Raw genomic sequence first — 24135 nt, 5'->3', positions numbered from 1 at the left:
CAACAGGCATGGAAGACACTCTGCTCCATGAAGCCAAAGACTAGCAGGGGAGGGATGGGCAGAGACTGGAATGGGGGTCCAGATAACTGGGTCGTAAAACAGAACCACAACAGTGCAAGAGGATGGGGAAGAGATGAGCAATTTTGAAAAAAAAAACAAAGGAGAGGGGAAAACTAACAACTCTTGCCTCTTGAGGATTTCACCTGTTTAAAGGTGTTCCTGCAGCCTAAGGACACTGCTACTGTAATTTCCCCTCATTGTAGTACGTGGGCCTGGAAAGGTAAGGTCTGAAAAACTGGCATATCAAGAAAGCCACACCACCATCAATTGTCCACACCCAAGCAATCATTTCTTTAAGAAGCGGTTACTAAAATGAGTTTGTGTGCCAGTTGTCTCAAATTAAAAACCTCATTGTGTTCTAAGACACGAAACAGGTTTTGTTATTTGCTCTTCTTTGGCCTGTCCCTTCGATAAACGCAGCCACCACCACCGAGACCTTGCACACACCTTTGCAGTGAACGGCGATGGCCCCTTCGGTGTTCTCACAGATGTTCAGGAACCTTCGCACGATGTTGTCACTGGGTGTGCTGCCATCTATGAAGAAGAGGTCATAGTGCTCGAAGCCAGCGTCTGTGAAGCGCTTTGCCTCATAAATCTTTTTGTTCAGCCTCACAACTGCAGTCACATTATGCTTTTTGAAATAAGGAAAGTAGGCTTCAGGGGCGTGAAGAGGATAACCTAAAGGAAGAAAGGAGCAGTAAGCAAAAGGCATGCATTTCATCTTCCATAACCCAGAAATACAAAACTCTCAACAATGAAGTGTGTAAATCTCAACAAAGCTTGGGAGGAAAGTGTGTTGCGTGAGAGAAAAGGTCACAGCAAGCTCCTAAAAGCATCAATCTTCATAACTGTAAGCACCATAGGAGGTTAAAAAGAAAACTTCTCTAAGTACAGGAAATATATCATTAAAGTTCAAAATCTCAACCTCTAGATTCGAATTCTGGGAGCACACTCTTCCGACTCCCAAAACAAAGGCATTCTTGAAGTACTCGAATGTGCATAACAGACCTAGAATGGTTCGTGGTGACTTTATTCTCCCTTGTGCTTTATTCGCCAATTGACAAATATTTTTCAACTACAGCTAAACCTTTTTTGCCATATGTATAGCTTTAATTTGTAGTACAATGCTCCCCAAAAGCAATTATTATTAAATACCTACTATGTACAAGTCACAATTGCATATCATTTCAAATTCTCAAAACCATCTCTTAAGAAAGGCTAACTCCACTTAACATATTAAGAAACTAAAAGAGGGGGTGTTGGGGAGATATTGGTCAAAGAAAATAAAATTTCAGTTAGAAAGGAGTATGTCCCAGAGATGTATTATACAACATGGTGACTATAATAATTTGAAAGTCATTTAGAAAAAAGAATTTAAGTCTTCCCACCACAAAAAATAAATGTGAATACTTCAGTGAAACTTGACTTAGCCATTCTACAATGTATACATATTTCAAAACTTGTTGTACACCATAAATATATAATTTTTATCAATTAAAATAGAAATTTTTTTAGTTAAAAACAAAAAGAATAACTTTTGTGGATACCTCCTTTGTTTGAGGGAGGAAGATGCTCCGTCTTTAAACCCCCTTTTATTTTTGAGCGGCTCCACCATCGTGTGAGTATTCCTGGGAGCTACGCAGTCAGCTGGGTTACAGACCTACCCTTAGCTAATCAGCCAAGGCGACCACTGGGGGCGCTGGCCATTGCAGGCCTTTCTTGGCAGCTCCAAAGGTTCAGGGGACTAAGTTCCCAGCACACGATGGCCACATCTGTAACCCATTCAGGATTCACTGATCCCTAATATACCAGCTGAGTGAAATTATCTCAGTTGGAACCCATTCATGATGGTAGGTTCCAGGGGTGGTGGCAGCCAGCAAAGTGAATCAGACTGTTTCTGTGCTGTGTCCTTGGCTATATTTCCTGCTGCCTTGGATCCCTGTTATGCTAGTCAGCTCTCAGCTCCAAGCCAACTCTCTTATGTTCTGTGACACTGGGGCTGGAGTCCATATACGTCCTACATTTCCCAGACTACCTTTCTATCTGACTTCCTATTGGTTGTAAAAATGGGAGGCACTAAAGCTCAACCTGGGGAGGAGGAAGGAACTTCTTCCTGTCCTCCTGGCAGCATCACTTCAGCAGCAGAAAACAGGAAGCAGCCAGAGTTCTCAGCTTACTTTGGCTCTCATACCACCATCCTGCTGCACTCACCTCTGAGGCTGGAGCCCTCACGGTCTCCACTCCTCAGCCCCCAAATCCAAACACCAGCTGTGTGGCATTCCCTTCAGAGGTCACAGCACCAACCTTCTGGCTCCTCCTCAGAGCTCCCAGGTTCTGCTAACTCCACTTTTGTCCCTTTCATCCCCCCAGCCTTAAAGGTACTAGCTGTTTTCTCCAACATATTCTGGTTTCTTCAGTATTGCCTTTTTACTTTTTAGTCTTTTTTGAAACAAACTCCTTGTATTAAATTCCTTATGTTTGAAATGCCTGGTGTGGTTCCCATTTTCCCACTTGGATCCTGTTCATCTTTTAAGCCTAGTTCTCCAGCCTTCTCTTAAAGTCTATGAGCCACCCAACATATTCCAAAAACTGCCTTTTACCAGAGTTAGACAGCCCTAACTGGTACACTTTGCCAGGTCACACAAAGGATGAAGACAGAATTGGAAGGCAGGACCAATTAATCCACAGCTCAGATATGTGATTTTCACAGGCCATGTTGCTTTTGAGCAAAGAGGTAATACAGAGCTTATTTAAAATCTTTTTTGTAGAAACAAAAACATATACAAACATGGAGAAAACATGCTTTTCTAACCGCAAAAATCAAGTCTGTTTTCCCAGTTGGTTTATTTGCTCAAATTATTTCCCTGCAACAGATTTATAGCCTAAAGCAAAAAAAGAACTGTAGTTGGCATTAAGAAATAACAGTTTTTCTATAATGTTTGGAATGGGGAGGAGAAGGGCTCATAAACACCTGGAAAGCCTGCCCTGCGTGTGGCGGGCTGGTGAGAGCTTCTGCCTCCAGGTTGCTAGCATGCCTGGGACCGCAATTGCCTAGCCCCTTCTTCCCTGCAACAAAGGCTGCAAAAACCTCTCCTTTCATATATGAATTTCCATCATGAGTAAATGGCAGCATAGCTAATATGCCTAAATAGAATATTAAGAGAAACGATATATATCTCTTTTGAGAAAAAAACACTGGACAGAAATTGTCCAAATATGGCAACAGGGCACTGAAATAACAATAACAACAATAATTGCACCTAACATTTATCAAGCACTTACTATGTGCTAGCCACTATGCTAAGTGCTTTATGTGGATTATCTCATTAAAACCTGCAATTACTCAATTTCTGATGCCTGGAAAAGCTGGCCCATACACATACAACTAGTAACACGTACAGCCAGTATTTCAGTCCTGACAGATTCCAACACCCGTGCTGGGGCTAATTTCAAGTAAGATTCAACTTGATTCTATCTGTTAAGGCTCCAAATAAGAGAACATGATATGAGCATGAGCGGTTAGAGTTGGTGAGCAGGTTTTACAAAAACCCGTAAAACTGTTTAGAATAAATTATAAAACAGTGGAAACGTCCTATGACCTGTGAACAACTGTGTGTGGCTTTTACGGATGTACGTGGGTGCTTTTTGTGAGACTGGTTTTAGCAATGTGTATAATGTGCCGACCCACAGCTGATGGAGCCTTCATCCGACCCTTACTCCATCTGGCCACAAGATGGTGCGCCGGCATCACTGAACCACAACAAAGTCGTGGAGGTGAGCTGACCAAACACATGAACAGGGTATCAGAGTCAAAAGAGATTTCTTTTTTCATCTCTTCCCAGGCCCTCATTTCAAAGTTCGAAAACTGACGAACAGCAGAGTCAAATGACTAGTCCGCTCAGTCATTATTAAAAGTAAAAACTACAAAATGAGCAGGCAAATGTAGAAAGACATAAAATCTGTTGATTAGGCTAGTTAACGATAAAAATGTAACCATAATACCTGCTATCTAATAAACGCCTCTTATGTGTGCCCGATACTCTGCAAGGCACTTCATATAACATCTCTAATCCTCACTAGGTGCCTGCAGTGAGCATCATATTTCTCCCACTGTGATATACAAGAAAACTGATGCTCAAAGAAGTTGTGGAACTCACTGAAGCTCACGCAGCCAAAAAGGAATGGAACCAGGCTTCAGCCTGCCCAGGCTCTTTACTGAACAGGACACTGGGCTTCTCTCTTTAAAGGAGCAGGCTAATGCCTCGAATTGTTGGGATTCTCAGTCTGAAGCTATCTTTCTGTGTGTGTAAGTGTGTGTGTGTGTGTTTAAATGGAAGTGAGAATGACAGTGACACTTAAGAGACATTTTTACAGAAAATCTGAAATCCAAAGTATCTGTTTCATTCTGTTGTTATCCATCACTTATCAATTCAAAATTGTTTAACAAAAAAAAAGTAGGGTTCTTCTCTTCCCCACTGTCAAAACAATGTGAATCAAAATGGCTAAAAGAAACTCCTAGTGTTCCCTGTTGACACAAACACACACTTAAGGCTCTTATAATACATTCTGCCCAGATCCCAAGATTTTACAGCTTCCTTTAGCTACCTCCTAGCAACAGCTTTTTGATCATTTCTTTAAAACCTCAGCTTTTCTACTAACGAGCCTCTAAAATGACTTTCAGCCTCCTCAGAAAAACAAAGGTTTCTCAATTCAAAAAAAAAAAAGAAAATTACCAAGATGTCACTGTAATTGGATCAGGTTTCTTAATTCCATCACAAAATTATTTTCTCAACTTCAAAAAGAATTTATAAAGTTAAAGTCCTTTACAAAAAAAATATAGTGAAGCTTCTAGTGAATATCAGATCTTAAAATGGAAATTCCAGTAAAATAGCAATATTTTACCAATGGCAGCCTTAAATGAAATTGTTCTAGGCATTATAAAAGCTAACAAAGATGAAATAAATGTACTTTCAGACTTTTTATGTCAATATGAGAGGGCACAATATATGCATAGAATAAAATACGCATATAGAGCAATATCTTAAAGTGATTATTTCTTGATTATATTATGTTTTTAAAGAGCTTTACTCTTTATATTGCTTAAACTTTCTAGAGTGAGTGTGTACATCCTCTGTAATAAAATTTAAAAGAACACAGAATTCAGAATTAAATAGACCAATGTTTGAATCCACACGCCAACAATTACTGGCCTATGAACCTGGACGAGTTAGGTAATTCCTGTACGCCTCCAGCTTCTTTTCCATAAAATAGATCCCACCTGCTCCAGAGGGTTGTTCTGATCATTAAATAGATGATGTGTGTGCAAGAGACTTAGCACCCTTCCTGGCAGGTAAGTGAATGGTAGCTATAATTTTTCCCCATATTAAATACAGGACCAAAAAATGTTTTAAATATTTTTGACACTTACAACTTATATACAAAATATGCATATCCTTCTATCTAGTGATTGATTCTATTTCTAACAATTTAGAAAAGAAACTACAGCTGCAAAAAGATGTATGAACATCTATGCCAACCACAGCAGTTTTTAAAAAGTGAAAAACTGTTCATCTGGTTAAATAGATGATGAAATTTAAAAAGAAAAAAAGAATAAGAATAAGTGAAAAACAACCTAGATCTCATTCAAAAATAAATTAACAGGCTGGGCTCAGTGGCTTAAATCTGTAATGCTAGTGCTTTGGGAGGCAGGAGGATCGCATGAGCCCAGGAGTTCAAGATCAGCCTGGGCAACATAGAGACCTCATCTCTACTAAAAATTAAAAAAAAAAAAAAAAAAAAAAAAAAAAACTTGCCAGGTATGGTGGGACGTGCCTTGTAGTCCCAGCTACTTGGGAGGCTGAGGCAGGAAGATCATTTGAGGACAGGAGTTCAAGGTTGCAATGAGCTATGATCACACCATTGCACTCCAGCTTGGGCAAAAAAGCAAGAGCCTGTCTCTAAAAAAACAAAAGCAAAAACCAAAAATAAATTAACACAATATGGCACAGTCATATGGTAGAATAATATGCAATGCAATCATGGAAAATGATTACATGGATCTACATTTACTGCTATAGAAAGAAGTCGTGATATGTTAAGGGAAGAAACCTGGCTGTAAGATAGTAACTATGTTATGATCCCACTTTTGTTAAAAAAAAAAATAATATTTTCAGCCAGGCGCGGTGGCTCAAGCCTGTAATCCCAGCACTTTGGGAGGCCGAGGCAGGCGGATCATGAGGTCAGGAGACCAAGACCATCCTGGCTAACACGGTGAAACCCTGTCTCTACTAAAAAATACAAAAAAACTAGCCGGGCGAGGTGGCGGGTGCCTGTAGTCCCAGCTACTGGGGAGGCTGAGGCAGGAGAATGGCGTAAACCTGGGAGGCGGAGCTTGCAGTGAGCCAAGATCCGGCCACTGCACTCCAGCCTGGGCAACAGAGCAAGACTCTGTCTCAAAAAAAGTAAATAAATAAATAATAAAATTAATATTTTTAAAATGCATGTATCCATAGAATACACAATGTCTATATACATAAAAACATTTTAAATGGCTTTTACAATTATACCTCTTAATTTCTCATTAAGAAAACATAGTCAAACACATGAATCACAAATGGTGAAAGTCTTCTGACCTTGCCAAATACCCGACAACAAAACTACTACTGAAACAATATCCCTACTAACATTTCCTGGGCCTGAGTCAGGTAATTTGCACAGAAAGCAGGTTTAATCAGTCTTATCTTGAAAGGCCAACTGTCAGAAAGCAGTTTCCTCAGGTTCTCAACATGTAATTCCTAACAACCCAAAATGACAGACCAAAACAGATTATTTAGCAAGCTTATAAGTGAGAAGATCAAATTCTGGCTTCACCATCGAGGTATCCTGTTTGTGAGCTTAACTCTCTAGACCTGGATTGCCCATCCACACAGTAAAATCATGATTCAAGCAGAGTTCCCTATTAGATACGCCACAGGTATGAAAGGATAAGCATATTTATGAAAGCTCAAATTATAAAACCTAAATGCATAAATAACAATATGCAATGGAACTACATTCTAGAATATTATGATTAAAGAAAAATAAATCTTTTTTTTTTTTTTAAGAGACAGGGTTTTGCCATGTTGCCCAGGCTGGCCTTGAACTCCTGGCCTCAAGCAATCCTCCCACCTCGGCCTTCCAAAGTGCTGGGATTGCAGGCACATGCCATCATGCCCAGCTGAAGAATAAATCTAGACCAGGGGTTTCAAGTTAGGTTCCCTCAGAACACTTGCATTCCACCTCTATGATCAGATAGAGAGAGAAAAGGGTGGGGAGTAGGGCGGGAAGCTATTCTGTTCATGGATATTTTTCAATTTTATGTACTTCTCTTATAAATTATTCTTGAACCTCTGTTGTCTATCATTACTTGTCTTCTAGGGAATGTTAGTAGATAGAAAAAATTAGTAAGTAGAAAATATGTATTAATGGGAAAACTTGCATAGCTGATCATGTTTTATTCAAAAGGTTTATTTTTAGTTTTGCTTTTATTTTTTTCCTAAATATGTATGCCCATGGCAATAAAAATGCTGCAAACAAGTAGTTTAACCACTGTCAGCCGGAAAATTGTACCTAGCTGTCACAATGGAACTAAGTGTATCAGTGTAGTGGCAATGTTTAGGAGCCCTCCTCTGGTTTGGAGTACTAGTTCTGTCTATTACTTTGTTACCTTGGGCAAATTCCCTACTAATAAGGCTCAGTTTACTCCTCCCTAAAATGGAGATAACAATATCTATATCTCATAGAGTTGAGTGTTAAAAGAGATAATGCTGTAATTTGTGTAATTAACTCCTAAGTATTCAATAAATGACACACTGTCTTCACCATCATTATTCAACATGGTGTTACCCAAAGAATACCTTCATGTGTAGCACTCTACCAACAAATAAATCTGAGAACCACTGAAAGAATACAGCAATCTGCTTATAAGTTTGACCAGTTTGTTTCTCAGATTCTTCTCTAATAATTGGGGGTCAGGTAAAGTGAACATACTATTTATGGCAAGCTAAAAATTTGTTAAGTTCTAAAACAGTGATTATAGCTCCACCTACTGGAAGTACAATATTTAACACACTAGTCACCACTGTTCAATTTTTTAAATTGTGAATAAATATTCTTTGGAGAATATTACCAAAGAAAATAATTATCTGAGGAAGTTAAGAAACTTAGAAAGATAAATCAAAATAAATGTTTGGATGGTAAAGGAAAAAAAACCTACCATTTTCAATTTTGCTTTTAGGATGTGGTCCACTAAATGCTAAAAATTTTCCTGGAACAATCCAGTTGAAGTCACCATTTTCAACTCGCTGGCAGAATTTTGTAAGAAAAGAGAAGAAAAATATTTTATAATTCTTATACAATTTAGGAAACCCTTACAAATTAAACCGCTTTTCACTCTTAGTACTAATTAGACATACATGTAGACAAATATAGCTTAAAATAAAAACATGCACCTGATTCTCAAAATGCTATTTTGGAATTCAGTCTACTTTAGAAGAACTTGTGTCTAGACTGTATGAAACATTTAGAAACTTTTATTTACAGCAGAGGTATTTTGCATAAAATGTTTGTTTCCCGGCCACTCTGCAAAGAAATGAAATGAAAACAAACATTGCTTGTCCTAGCAATAAATAACAGAAAATGGGAAATATGAATACTTTCCATGACTGTAGTAAACGTGTTTTAAACAATGAAAAAAAATCTGTAAATATCAAGCTCATGAGGAATACACTTCCAATTTTTTTTTCTCTTTTTATAGAGCTGATATCTCTTGTCAATGCCGATTTTTAGAGGGGGAAATGGCAAAAGGCAGGAGCGAGGGATACTGGCACATCCATTCCACAAACCAGAGTCAGACAAGCTGTACTCTGAGGGCTAACAAGACTCAGACAAGTGACATACACAGAGTCAGGTGCTCCTCCACTCCAGCTAATGAGACACCTTGCAGGAAAGCCAACTGGACACAGCTGATCTTCCAATTGAATTTTCATCTCTCTTTTTAAAATGTTGACTTTTTAAATTAAGTTAACTCCTATGAAACCAAAAAAACATGCTTGTTGGCTGACTTTGAGCACCAGTTACCAGCCTCTAGTCTATACATGCTAAGAGATCTTCAGAAAAGGCTGAAAGACCAAGAAAGTGGCCAAGCACCTTCCCATGGCTCCATCATCTCCCCTATTTTCTTCCCTTCCCCATGTGCCTTTGAACCATGGGACACTGGGGCATGAGTAAGGTTACCCCAAATTTTGCAGTCATTGGGAGGCATCTGTGCAATGCATCACAAAATACATGTATCACCTCTTTACTTACACTGTCTTTACCACCACCACTCCCTCCCCACCTACCCCTACCCTTGCCTCCTCATCTCCATCCTCAAGGCAGGGAAACAATGTTGTTCTCTTCACTGGGCCATCCATTACTATTCATATAAAAAGCTTTCTCCCCCATTACATGGCAAGGACCTTAATAGTACAAAATTGACCCAAATATAGACTCTGTACTCTACCATAAGTACACAATAAATATTTGTTAAACAAATTGGAATATGGCCATCAAAAAAAACTGCAGCCACTACTTTAACTACTTAAATTGCCCATTATCATTTCCATGAAAATCAAAACTTGGTTATAAAATATAATTGTCATTTTTTAAATGCAGCTGTTTCTTCCCAGTTATAAAAAGTTATATGTGAAACTGTGCATACCATTTTATAAACATCTGAACTGCATTTAATCTAATTGTAATAAACATAATATCTCCAGCCGGGCGCAGTGTCTCACGCCTGTAATCCCAGCACTTTGGGAAGCCGAGGTGGGTGAATCACCTGAGCTCAGGAGTTCAAGACCACCCAGGGCAACATGGTGAAACTTCGTCTCTACTAAAAATACAAAAAAATTAACTGGGTATGGTGGTGTGTGCCTGTAGTTCCAGCTACTTGGGAGGCTGAAGCAGGAGAATTGCTTGAGCCCCAGAGACGAAGGTTGCAGTGAGCTGAGTTCGTACCACTGCACTCCAGCTTGGGCCACAGTAAGACTCCATCTCAAAGAAAAAAAAAAAATCTCCAAAATGCCCTAAGTAAAATCTAAGTTATTTTATGAGTGTTATGAATGTTATGAATGCACATGTGAAATTAAACCTCAGGCATAGCTTCTATTTATAACAAATAAAGAATCTAATTATGGCAATTAAACATTTGCTTGTTTAAATAAAAGTCTCAAATTAATTATCCAATATCTCTCAAGTAATTATTAAGCTTAAAATAGTATTTGAAAATCCAAGAATAAAGGTATGCACTAATCATCAAGAGACTAAAACCAATTCTTTATGAACAATAAAAGAAAACAGGTTCTACGATCACTATTTCTGTATCCTTGACCATCAACCAAGTAGGTTAGATAAATATACTGTGCAATATCTCTTATTTGGATTACAGAAATCCATTTGGTTAAATAGCAACCTTTTATAATTAATCATATGGAGAGAGGCAAGGGACTCCCTAAGATACATTCATTCACAGAACCAAAAGAATATGTTTGCAAATCCTCCTACTCATAAAGATAAATAGATAATATTGGGTTATATTCAGCAGCCAGGATAAGGTTGATGGAATAAACAAAAAAGATTAGGTCTTAGACCTAAATCTGAGAAAAAAATTAATAAGAAAGTTATAGCTTTTAACCAACCTAATATAATATATGCTTACTTTGGTAGTCTTCCAAAGTTAATATTTGTGCCTTTATTCCTAGTGAATGACACAAATGTCAATATTTATCAATAACAAAATACTTTATATGACACAAATTGGTTTTTCTAATTAAACACACACATACACTTCAAAGAAATCTAGATCAGACAGGAACTTAAGGTACTTTCCAACCCTACCACATTTTATAAACAAATATCTAAGCAACGATGAGGCAAGAGTATGATTTCACCAATTCTGATCTAAAGCCTACTACCTACCAAATACTATGCAAAAAAAAAGACAGATGTTCTTCATTGTAAGAAAAACCCAAAATAAAAAAATCTGAATTCCTCAAAGTGATACATTTAGGTGTTGTTATTCACTGTGCCGTAGGATTCTCCAGTCTACAAAAGATTCACAGCTTTCTTTTGAATAGTTCACTCTCTTGGTGCGCTCAAAATATAATTTGACTAAAAAACGTGAATTTTTTACAATTCTTTTTTCTTTTTTTTTGGAGATGGAGTCTCACTCTGTCACCCAGGCTGGAGTGCAATAGTGCAATCTCAGCTCACTGCAACCTCTGCCTCACGGGTTCAAGCGATTCTCCTGCTTTAGCCTCCCAAGTAGCTGGGATTACAGGTACAAGCCACCAAGCCCAACTAATTTTTTCATATTTTTAGTAGAGATCAGGTTTCACCATGTTGGCCAGGCTGATCTTGAACTCCTGACCTCGTGATCCACCCACCTCAGCCTCCCAAAGTGCTGGGATTACAGGCATGAGCCACTGCGCCCGGCCAATTTTTATGATTTCTACAAAATGCATCTGTGACTCTAAAATAGTCGTCACAAATATATTTTTCAGTCCAAACACTGAAAACTATTTGACCTTTTTACTACTGTAATAAACCTACAGTAACATAGAAAAAATGGTCTTTGAGGTTGACGATTACAAGATTGATTCCCTTTATCAACAGATGTGTTTTCTAGGAAAACATGCAGAAACAGTTTTGAAGCGCAATTCAACATTCATTTAAACATTTGCTGAGCCTTTATTATATATCTAGGACAGTAACGTAGTGTCAAACATGAAACAATACAAAGCATTCTCTGTGCTTTTACAGAGTCCAAAGGCAAGTGGGAATGACAAATAACAGTAACAAAAATGGCAGCAAATATGTGGATACCACTGACTCTTTGTTAAGCACTACTGTATTCTATACAACTTAATTCTCATAGCAACCCTACGAGGTAGGTGTTATTCTCATCTCCGTTTTATCCATTAAAGAAAAAGTCACATTACACTTTGTAAGTGTGATACTAAAAGTACATAAGAGGAATGACAGTGGCACAAAGACTATTTTGAAATTTAATAAGGTAGAACCACAATGGCTTTTTAAAATCCATTTAAGAAGTGCCTTCTTTGTATTTCCCTAACTTCTAAAACAACAAAACAGTGTTGACAGTATAGTTGTATCACATAAACGCAAACATGCTGTAAGGATGGGCACTTTATGAGCTTAAAGCAAAGTAAATATTTGAATTATTTCATTTAAGTTGACATGCCATCTGGCTTTAAATAATAATCAAACTCTAGATTATTAATTTAGACTTGCTTTTGAGGGAGATGGTGCGGTGGAGGGAAAAAGGAGTGTCCCATGTGGATGACTGCTTCACCTCTGCTAGCATCAGCTGCACCAGAGAGACGGTAGGTTGGAAAACATGTAGGGTCCCATTCCAACAGTCCAGATCAGTGAACACCTCTGCTGGTACAACAACAGCAGGGTGCAAAACTCCAGTGCACATTTGCAGATGCCACTCCAATGCTCAAGACGCAAAGATGATTTGGAGTCAGCAGCACATACATGGTTGTTGAAACTTGGAACTGGATGCACTCAATCATACAAAGTGTGTAGAACCAGAAATCATGAGGCCCTAGAGAACTCCAGCAAATCAGGGTGGGCAAAGGAAGAGAAAGGACTTGAGAGGGAGGCTGAGAAAGATGGCTAGCCATGGACGGAGAAGAAGTTCAAAAGACAGCACATTATAAATCAGGGAAGGAATGCGAATTGGAGAGCGACCACAGAATAAACCAAGTAGGAAGAAGAACAAGCATAGCCACTTGGTTTTACGAACCCTTGTGTCAGCAAGAACAGTTTCAGTAGAGGCCAGACCATAATTAGTTAGGGTCGAGACTGCTCTCTTAAGAAGTTTGGAGATAAAAGAAGGGAAAGATACCAACAATCATGAAAGAGGAAGAAAAAAAGCCATGGGGAATTGTTTAGGACAGGGTAAGTCTCAAAACATTTTATAGACTTAACCAACGTGATCTTTGAACCAGCAATGGGTGTAAGATACGGAAACACTGGGTCCCCTCACTTTTGCAATTGCAGTGGCCAGGAAGTAATTTTGCTTCCTTAAACGTGAGGATTTAGAGTGGTGTAATGAACGCTACCAGATGGCTGCAGGAGAATGCTTCTTCTAATAGTTCTTCCAATATTCAAATCGCCAATGGGAGGCGCACTTCCATAACTGCTTCAGGTGGTGAGGACATGCCCACATACTTGCATTCTGGGGACTGCTTGACCCCAGTCCTATGGCAGTCCCATATTTCCAGTTCCATAATCCACCAACATGTAAAGAAGGCAGACCAAGCAGCATCCAGATTACATTTTAGTTCGCTGTACAAATTCTAATCCAAAGTCTTGAAGCATCATAACTTCAGTGTTCAACAACATTGACTCCTGCTATTGACCCGATGTGACTTGTTGAGAGATGGGAGGCCTAACAAACTTTACTGTTTCTCAAGGTAGGTGCTAAAGAGCAATTGTTAGGACTCTACACAACCTAGTCAATCTGGAAATTTACTTACACAGTGAAGGGTGACAGAGTCAACCTGGAGATAGTCCCCAGTCACATATTAAACTAAATTGATGTTGCATACAGAACTGGTCTTAGATTAAAATATCTAGCAATCTGTGTTGTAAATAACTGACTTAGAAACAAAAAAAGTCACTCTTCCAGCATAGATTGGCTGCTGATAAAAGAAATATCATTTGAAGAAGTTATCTACCATGGTAAATTTGTCCCTTGGAATATTACTGCAAAATCAGAATGGATTCTTAATTAACATGTTTTAGGCACTTTCCACAGAAAACAGATCATATAAAATATCTTGAAATGTGCTATACTCCTGTTTTTAGTATTTATTCACACATTTATTCATTAGTTCTTTCATTCCACAAATAATGACTGCCCACTATGAGTGTACTGTGCTACTAGGTTACTCATTCAAACAAAGAATAATAAGACACAGTTCCTGCCCAAAATTACCCACAGATACAGGAAAGACACAGATGTGTAAACAGAGTACCACACAAGGCTACATGAGAAGAGCTTCCACGGGATTGAGAAGGACTTAACAGTCAGCCGTGTAAATACAGTGGACCAGAAAGAAGAGTTGACCGGCAGGAGGAGGGAGCAAGAGCATGTGCAAAAGCTCAGAAGCCGCCACCTGGTTAGCTGCGTGGATTTGGGTATGGGAAGGGAGTGGAAAAGGACAAGGGTGGAGAAGAAGGACAAGCCCATGTCAAGAAGGGCCTTCTGTGCTATAGTAAGGAGTTTGCATTTCCTCCACACCTTTAGTCAGTGTGGAGCCCATGAAGGGGAAATGATAAAACAGGGGAATGATATAATCAGACTTAATTTTTAAAATCTACACCCTGATAGTAATGTGAAGTCTTGATCGAAGAGGCCTAAGATCCAAGAAAGACCCAATCCCAGGCATCCAGAATGAACCCATGCTTTTTCACAAACAGTTCCCAGACGGGCTACATTGTAATGCGGCTAAAATAATGTGAAATCACTTTCTAGAATAGAAATGGTCTTTCCCCAAAAGAGCACCCTTCAGGTGAAGATAGCAATAATGATAAACTGAATTGCTTGAATGTCTCAGGAACAAAATAGTCCACATTTCAGCCTGTCGTTGATCAGTGAGAAATTTTGTATCACAACTAAATTGATAAGCATAAAAATGGGGGCTTGGGGCAAGACTCAAATATGGCAACTTCTGCAGAATGAGGCACAAGAATACATGGATTCTATGATACCAGGTGACAAGAGTAAAGGCTTTAACCCTACACATGGAGAGATGAAATTACTGGTAGCCTCCTAAAAAACAAAAAAGAAAAAGAAACATTGGGCCTAGCAAATATATGGAGCAAACAGGAGGCATTTAATATCTGTTCAACAAATGAACTGAAAAGCTATAAGAATGCGGCCACAAGGAGCATGGTGTGGCTACTTGACTCTCAAATAACAAATGTTCATCTGCACACCATTATTTCTGTAAAACAAAGCTTCCTAACCAGTGTGACCAGAATGGAGTTGCCTGGGCAGACTGGAACAGCCAGAGTCCCCAGGCCAGTTGCCAACAGCTATGAGCTATAATCACAGGGTGTTGAGCAAATATTATCATTTTCTCCATGTGCCATGATGAAAAAACAAAAGGAAGCCCTGTGCGGTGACTGTTGTAAAGGCAGTAACCAGTGCCTCTGTCATCAGGCCTGCAGGCCAAGTGTGGCTCTAACTTCTGTCAAGACAATGGTAAAGAAGTGGCCTGGATTTTTCACATTTAAAAGTACAGGATCAAGGCCACAATAGTTTGATATTCTGGAAAATATTCTCATAATTTTGTTTTTCACACTCAAAAAAGGAATGACTTATGGCAGGGGGCAGATAATGGCAGCCAGAAAATAGCTCAAAGAAAAAAGTCAAAGTACTTTCTCAGTTTTGAAGTCGTTTTTGAACTTTTAGTTTCACCTAATCCCCAAATAGATATTTAAGGAGACTCCTCAAAATTGCATGGGCTGAATTTTGAATGGGGTAATAAATGTAAGCCACAGTGATGAGAAACCTCCAATGTTGCCACTGAAGCACCATTTCTCTGCATTTCTTCTCCCAAACCCAACTAAGGACACTGCTACCGCATCACACTTCCATCATCAAACATGGCAAGCTTTCTGGTAAACAGTGGAAAGCCCTTTGGGACAAGCAAAATAACAAACTAAAGACACAACTTCAAATTCTCTCTGATAAATAACAACTGCTTACCAGTAGCATCTTGAACGATCACTGGTGTTTGGGCAACATCTTGTTTGGTAAGGACAGCTACCCCCCAAAAAAATAGAAGAAAGCTGACTGAAGGTAGACTCTGCATATGGGTGCCACTTCCAGGTCTTACAAGCAGAGTATTAGACTATACTAGCATTAACCATTAAACTTTACTATTGAAGAGCATAGTTCCTCACATACCTACAGCTACATAATTTAATTGAATGTTCAAGCTCTATCATCTTCATTATTTTTCCCTAGGATAAAAGGTCAACTTTTATTTTTCTGAACTAGATTTGAAATGGCTAGATTTCAAAGGAGTAAAAGTTCTCAAGGTTCTCAAAGTATGTATTCTTTGAGAATACCTTAAGAAGCTGTTGGAGAAGCATAAATGTTTTGACACTGATTCTTAGAGGAAGGTTTTAGACCATCGTCTCACAGTTACTTTTCTGGACTTTCCCAGCATACCTGCCCAAATTTCATCTGATTGGGGCAAATATAAGGACAACAGCTTGGTAAAGGACCTGGAAAGACCACATTTTGGAAGATACTTTTGCAAGATGGAAGCCAACACCTGGTGTTGTTTATCAATACTTAATACAATGGGCCATTTTTAAGTCACACGAAAATAAAGCAAGAGCCTGAGGTATCTCACCTCGAGCTTTCTAAATAGAACAGGGCTTTGAAATTAACTCTCATGTGAACAACAGATCACATGAAGCAAGGAGATATAACCTAGGCTTCACGTCATACTGATGGACTACGACAGTACATTGGCTAGCCTGTCCTTGCAGAATCCACACTCTAGCTACATGTGGCTACTATGCACTTGAAATACAGCTAGTCTAAATTAAGATATGCTATAGTATAAACTACACACTGGAGGCCAGGCGTAGTGGCTCACACTTGTAATCCCAGGACTTTGGAAAGACAAGATGGGCGGACTGCTTGAGCCCAGGAGTTTAAGACCAGCCTGGGCAACATGGCGAAACCCCATCTCTACAAAAAATACAAAAATTAGCGGGACAACGTGGCATACACCTGTGGTCCCAGCTACTCTGGAGGCTGAGGTGGGAGGATGGCTTGAGCCCAGGGGGTCAAGGCTACAGTAAGCCTAGGTTGCACCACTGCACTCCAGCCTAGGTGACACAGCGAGACCCTGTCTCAAAAAAAGATAATAAATAAAAGAAATAAACTACACACTGGGCTTCCAAGGCTTAATTCAAAAAAAATGTAAAATACATACATCATTAATAATTTTTATAGTGCTTACATGTTAAATGCTATTTTAGGTATATTAGTAAATATGTAAACAACATATTTACAACAAGTAAAATGTATTATTTATTTCACTTTCATATTTCTATTGGACAGCACTGCTTTAGACCCTGGAATTGCAGGAGGAAGATGGATATAACCTTTTGCAGGATAGGCAGAGGTTTATCTGTAGACTTTACACAAGTGTTTCCCAAATTCTGTTGACCTCATCACTAGAAGCATTTATAAGTAGCACTCTTTCTGTAAGATTCCCCTTTAATCTCACATAGAGATACAGTCTTACTGGTTTAGGCTTTTTGTTGTTGTTGGGTGTTTTTGTTTTTTTGTGTGTGTTTTTTTGTTTTGTTTTTTTTTGAGCCATATCATTTACTAAACATACTTTAGTAAAGAAGTGTCTTTGAAAAGTTGCATCTTGAACATCCCCTAATCATCTAAGGTTCACAGTCTCACCAACTGCTGTCAACAATAAAATTTTGCTTTGAAAACTACACTGCCTTCGTTGGAATACTGACTTTACTGGAGCTAATAAAATGTATGAATTCAGCTATTCCACAAGTTCACCAAATATCATACTCACTAGAACAGGGCAAACAGCAAGAGAAATCTGACAGGAAATGACTGGGCCCACAGATTGTCAGAAAAGAGTTCCTTTATTCATTTATTCCTTCAGTAAACATTTAAGAAATCCAGAAATTAAAATTTAAGAAATACCTACCACCTGCCAATCACAATAGTGGTTTTCTATTTTACAGGCTTTATAAAAGAATAGATAAATCACTCTCAAAAAAAGAAATTGTTTGACAACATTTTCCAAATGTTCACCAAAACTGACTGCTCCCCTCCCATCACCTAAATGGTTGTTGTCAAGGTGAAAGCATGACTACCTTCTTGTCAGATTTTTGTTTGTTTGGCTGGTTGGTTTGCAAGAATAAAATTGTACTGTCTGCTTAAGGTTTTTCAAGATTTTTTTCAACTAACCCTCAGCATCACCATTAAAGTTAGAGAAAAACGAAGGATGGAATAAATAAAAAATCCACTAGTTTTCTCCTTGAATTGCTCCTTCTCCTCTCTCACCCCTTCCAACCTCCTCCCACCTCCGTCTCTGCTTTAATTGGCTTTAGTGTTTGGCTGTATATTTAATAATTAATACAATGGGCCATTTGCATTCTTCATGCTCACATACATGGGGCAGAGATCCAGGTTTTGGGGGGCTCTGAAACTTACCTAATTTGAGGGTCCATCTTAGAATAAAAAATTATTGACACAAAATTGGGTATAGGACTGTAAAAGGTGCCCATACAAGTTGAGGGTTGAGGCTCTCTAAAATTTAAGCTTCGTTAGTTTCAAAGTAAGTCACCTCTGGTCATATAATGTAGATACCTACATGTGTGGGCTAGGGAGCATCTTACTATCATTTGTTTTATTACAAAGATAGATTTTATTAAAGCACTCTTCCATATCCTTTCTTTTCAACAAACATTATAGAAATCATTCCAAGATAACTGGTATAGCTCAATTCATTTTTTAAAATGACTGCATAACATTCAATGATTCAGATGTACTACAAGTTATCTGACCTTCTTTCTTATAAGTATATATTCCCTCTGTTTCTAATTTTGGGATTTTAGAGGGGAATGGTTTTTTTTGTCACTACTAAAAATGCTTTTATGGTATTTTTAAAAACTCTCTTTGGGTTTTTTCCATAAATTGCATTAAATGTATTAATTTTGGGAAAAGTAGCAGCTTTATGATGTTAAATCTTTCTATCCAAGAACAAAGTATCTGTTTTTCTATTTGGTCATAATTCCATCCATAGGGAATTTGCAACCTAATAAGGAAAATAAGGCTTGTAGGCAAATAGCCATGATGTAAGAAAAATGGAAAGTACAAATTGTAACACATGAAATTGGCCAGGGGTGGGGCAGGAGTACTCCAGAGCCGAGATCTAATCTGTGCAGGATTTTAACACAAACGAAATGGAGGAGGAGGAGGTTCAAGGGATGGGGATCTGGGAAAAAGCAAGCTCAACTAGGCAACAGGGATATTCAAGAAACAGTAACTAAGCAGTTCAGAGGAGCTGGAACACAGAGTACGTACAGTGAAGAAACAGGAGATGCGGCTAGGAGGGTAGGCTGGAGCTCATCACAGCTAAGAATGCCAGGACAGGAGAGTTTATCCTCATTTCAGCAGGGCAATGGGAGAAACAGCCAGTTTGCAGCCAAGAACAAGACAAGCAAGATGAGAACCCTATTTTAGGATCACTCAGGTGTGTGTAAGGCAGCCTGGGAGGAGAAGGGCCGAGCTCAGTTAGAGAACTATTAAAATGAAAGGTCCACAGGAAAAGACGTGAGACCTGAGTCAGAGGGAAGGAAGTGAGAACAGAGAGGAAAGACAGATATAATTAATACATCCTGTGGCACCAGTAGAAGTGATCCAAATACTCACTAGGTTAGGGAGGAAAACAAAGCAATGTTTCTAGCCTTGAGCCTGGGTGCTCAGTAGGATGGTAATGCGGTAACACACACAAAGCAGAGGACCATGTTTGGGTAAAAGATGATCAGTTTATTTTCAGATATGTTGCATTTAACATGGAAACAGAATATCCAAATAGCCATATTCTAGACTAGGGCCCCAAATGTGAGGGCTGTCCTTATCGTACTAAGGATAGAGCTAAATTGTATTACTCCTCTGGGGAAACCCAACAGATGAATTCACGTTCCAAGAATGTTGAACCTACTCACATTGTACAGGCTTCTCATCTTTCAGAAAACGTTAACGACCTCTAGACTCCTTATCCTACTCTTCTTCAATATCTCCTTATAGCACAACCCAGCTTGGAGATAGCCTTTGCCTACATTTTGAGCGGTCAAGACATTAATCAAAAGTTTTGTAATGATGCCATGGGGAAAAAACATTCAGCCAACTTTTAGAACTAAGTAAATTCAGCCATATTTCAAAATAAAATTTATACAATCAAAAATATTATAAGGCGGCTGGGCATGGTTGCTCATGCGTGTAATCCCAGCACTTTGGGAGGCCAAGGCAGGAGGATCACTTGAGCTCAGGAGTTCAAGATCAGCCCGGGCAACATGGTGAAATCCTGCTTTTAAAAAAAAAATTAGCCAGGCATGGTGGCATACACCTGTAATTCTAGTTACTTGGAAGGCTGAGGTAGGAGGACGGTTTGAGCCTGGGGAGGCAGAGGTTGCAGTGATCCAAGATTGTGCCACTGCATTCCAGTCTGGAGAAAAGAGCTAGACGCTGCCTCAAAAATAAATAAATAAATGGTACAAATTGTTTTATTTTAAATGAAATCTGATTTCTAAAATAAAACTAACATAATTTTACTACCCTACTTAGATTTTTCTTATAAATTTAAGGTGCAAAGGGATTGTCAATAAATATTTGATGACAGAATATATATAGACATGTTGTTTTCCCAAAATAAAATTTTGATGACTCCTGATTCAAAGGAAATAACCAAGGCTGAAAGGACAAAACTGACCACTATGGAAAACTCCAGAATGCTTTTATTTAGCACCCAATCAATTTGCAATACATGAGTGTGACGGGGGAAAAAAAATTAATCAACATGAAATTATGTTTTGTAAAAAAAATTTAAATGTACAAACCTCATAATGTTCATATTCATCCACATCAAACGTCTCAAAGTCAAAAAATCCATGTTGTAATCCCTAAAAGCAGAATTTGAATTAGTTTTTCCACGCTAAATTGATAAACTCTACTCATCATTTCTGGAACTCCTACTTGCAGAAATGATCCTCACTAATCTGAAGAGATCGCTTAAACCTTTGATTTTTAATGCATATCTAGAAATCTTTTTATAATACTGGTTATACTGCATTAAGACTGTCTTAGAAGTGGAACCAAAAAAACACTTAGAATAACATGAAAAAAAGCCCCACAAAAGATGCCTTGATTTCTAATTTACATCAGTTTTGTATGTAAAATTATATGTATAAAAAATGAAACAAAACAAATTCATATTTAGAAATTGTTGGGAACTAGACGTAACTATAACAGAATATATCATAGTGATTAACTTCTTTGTTAGGAGAAGAAAAATCAATTATTCTTATGAGTTTCTGTTTTCCTTTTATCATATGAGACATTTAGCCCCCCAAAAACCCTGCATTTTTTACCTTTTTTTTTCTTCCAACCCGTAAAACTCTTAATATTTCTGCTTAATAGGCCCTTATTTGTTCCTAAAACTCTACCTTGGGAGAATCTGTTTCATGATGATAGTTTCTGACAAAGTAGGATTATACTTGACTGCTCTTACAATTTAAAAAAAAAAAAAAAACTTGGTATTTTTATCACAAAGAAAAACTTCATACTCCTTTTTGTAACTAATGACTTAGAACTTTTAAAAACTATCCAGCTAGCTCAGATCTAATATTTTAAAGAGAACAGAGAGTGTTTTATTTTATAAATCATGAAGCTATACGGATTACAACAGAACACAAAACCACAGGTACATTTAAAAGTTACATGATCAAGTCATTAAAAATAGAAAAAGAAACTAGCAAGCCAAGCTCCAGTACATCTATCAGTGTTTTTTCAAAACACAGAACATGCACCATCTGCATCAGAAACACTTAGCGTAATTCATATTAAAGAAGCCGACTCCTGGGCTCCACCCCAGAACTATTAAATCAGATTCTCTTTGGTTGGGGCCCAGGATCACCTTGTCAGCATAGCTTCCCAGGTGATTCTTATAAATGCAAAATTCTGATAACACTGGTTTAAACAACCCCCACAGAATACGCAGAACAAATTATTTAAATTAGTCCATTCTTAAAAAAAAAAAAAAAAAAAAAACTGAGTTCATCCATATGCACCTTTCCCGACATAAATGTGAGAAAAATATACACTCTGAAGTTTTCTCTGTATTTTCAAAGTGTTTGCTTATATCCATGTATAGTAGTTCACACAACATGGAATATAAACTATACTTATGACAATGCCAATACATCAAAATCAGAGAAATGTGCTCCCTAAAAGGGCAAAAATGTCACCATACTCTGTATAGGTTCTTAGAAGGGTACTACTCGTTGCCACGCAAAAATAGCCCAGAACATGGTGCCTTATGTAAGAGAACAAACGTACAGGAAATGTCTCAGGTGCTTAAAGACATGCTGCACAATCTATCAGATCCTCCAAAATGTCATCTATCTTTGAGTTAACCCCAACATTTGACGAAACAAGTTTACATACCTTTCCTCTACAACAGGAGGGATGGCACAACTTTCTATACTGAGTTATGGTAGTTATTACCATAATTACAGGTAGCGATATTCCAGTCTGAACTCTTTCTAAATTTTTTAAGTATTATAAAACAAATAGCCTGTGCCAGATGGTACAAAATAATAATAGTGATGATAAATAAATTATTTTTTCCCTCAGGCATATTTTCCAAATGCTATAATCAATGGTTTTATGTTGGGTAATGTCTCCATAGAAGTTCTTAACTGGTATTACTGTAAGTGTATTTTGGCAATATTGATGCAAGAGTGAGCTAGAGTATCTCTGTAGTTGTTTAAGTGGAAAGAAAAATATTTGAAAACTATTTTAAAGTTTGATGGGGTTTAAATTCATTTTAAATGAAACAGAAACAACCATGTATAAAACGGGTAGCACATTTATCACACCAATTTTCTCAACTCAAAACACAGCAAAATCAGTTTTATATTACATCTGAGAAATGAACTAGAATTGCTACTGATAATATACTTATAGTCCATGTAACATTATTATGCATGTCCTATGATGAACAGGTTATGTAATATGTACATTTCTGATTGATAATAAATCATGGTTATATGTTTGAGATGGAATTATGTACTTTGAGCCCTCATTAGAATTTACAGGATAGCTTGTATAACTTCTCAGATTGTGAATTAATGTTTCTAAAACATGTTCCGAGAGCTCTCAGAAATCTTCTAGTTTAACTTCTCCATTATACACAGAAATAATTAAATAACTCTGACTTGGTTCTCAAACTTTGGAGTGCATCAAATCACCTGGAGAGATTCGTCAAATACAGACCGCAGGGCTCCACCCCCAGAGTTTCTGTTTTAGTGGGTCTGTGGTGGGACCAAGCAGCATAGGAGAACAGTGGCTTAAATAACGTCCTGACTCTCCTACACTAAGATCAAGCCTGACAATGCAGCTAAGCATGTGACAAAGCAATGTCACAGGCACTGCAGCTGACAGTGGCGATAAATCTGCCCTGGAACACAAACAGTTTAAATGACAAAGAAAGGCCCCTTCCACTCCCTCCTCCCAGCTTTTCCTGGTGTTTGTATTTTACGAATCAATCATTCTTCAGGAAGTGAAAAGCCTTCTACTTACTGGTTCCCCTTTCTTCCCTCCAATAACAAATAAGGATGTTGAGATTATTCCTTTCTCATATTTTTTTGAACTACTGTGTCAAATACAGCAAGGAGAATTGTTATTACCTTTCTGATTCCCTGCAAACAGTCGAGAATGGTGAGATTGTAAGTGCAATTTCCAAAGGAAGCATCCCTATAAACATAAATAAACTCAACATTAAAAACTTGCATTTAGAACATTCAAATAATAAAATAGAACACCAAAGTCAGCTGGAGATGTGCTTGTTTGGCTTCAGAGCTATCAACATGGTAAACTTATATAATACAGTAGATCATACTAGGTAACTACTACACTTAACTGAAGCACTTCTGAAATTGCTTTAATCCAAGAGGCTGATTTAAGAGCCTGCATTCCTGAGTCTGACTGCCTTGGTTCCACTTCCAGTTTGGCCAGGTCCTGCACAGGAACTTAAGCAAGTTACTTTACCTCTAGGCTGAATCTCAGTCTCCTCATCTGTGAAATGAAGTTAATGATATTAGCTAGCACTCATAGGACTGTTGTCAGATTATGTTTTTTAAAATATGTAAAGTCCTTCATATAGTGGCTGGTAC

At 38.0% G+C, this 24135-nt stretch overlaps 1 protein-coding gene across 4 annotated transcripts in view; it reads right to left on the bottom strand.

Moving 5' to 3' along the window:
* CDC14A (cell division cycle 14A) overlaps nucleotides 1–24135 on the bottom strand; it is a 180290-nt gene that overhangs the window by 56118 nt on the left and 100037 nt on the right. For all 4 annotated transcript variants that reach the window (XM_011992532.1, XM_011992531.1, XM_011992530.1 and 1 more), the window contains exons 7-9: nucleotides 20800–20862; nucleotides 8315–8402; nucleotides 508–738 (exon numbers count right to left, since the gene is read on the bottom strand). In XM_011992532.1, coding sequence (XP_011847922.1) covers nucleotides 508–738; nucleotides 8315–8402; nucleotides 20800–20862 — 382 coding nt within the window. The remainder of the gene's footprint in view (nucleotides 1–507; nucleotides 739–8314; nucleotides 8403–20799; nucleotides 20863–24135) is intronic.

The sequence above is a fragment of the Mandrillus leucophaeus genome, unplaced genomic scaffold (genome assembly GCF_000951045.1).
Source record: "Mandrillus leucophaeus isolate KB7577 unplaced genomic scaffold, Mleu.le_1.0 Scaffold413, whole genome shotgun sequence".
Taxonomy (NCBI): domain Eukaryota; kingdom Metazoa; phylum Chordata; class Mammalia; order Primates; family Cercopithecidae; genus Mandrillus; species Mandrillus leucophaeus.
The sequence above is the reverse complement of the archived record's forward strand: the minus strand, read 5'-3'. Positions and strand labels throughout refer to the sequence as shown.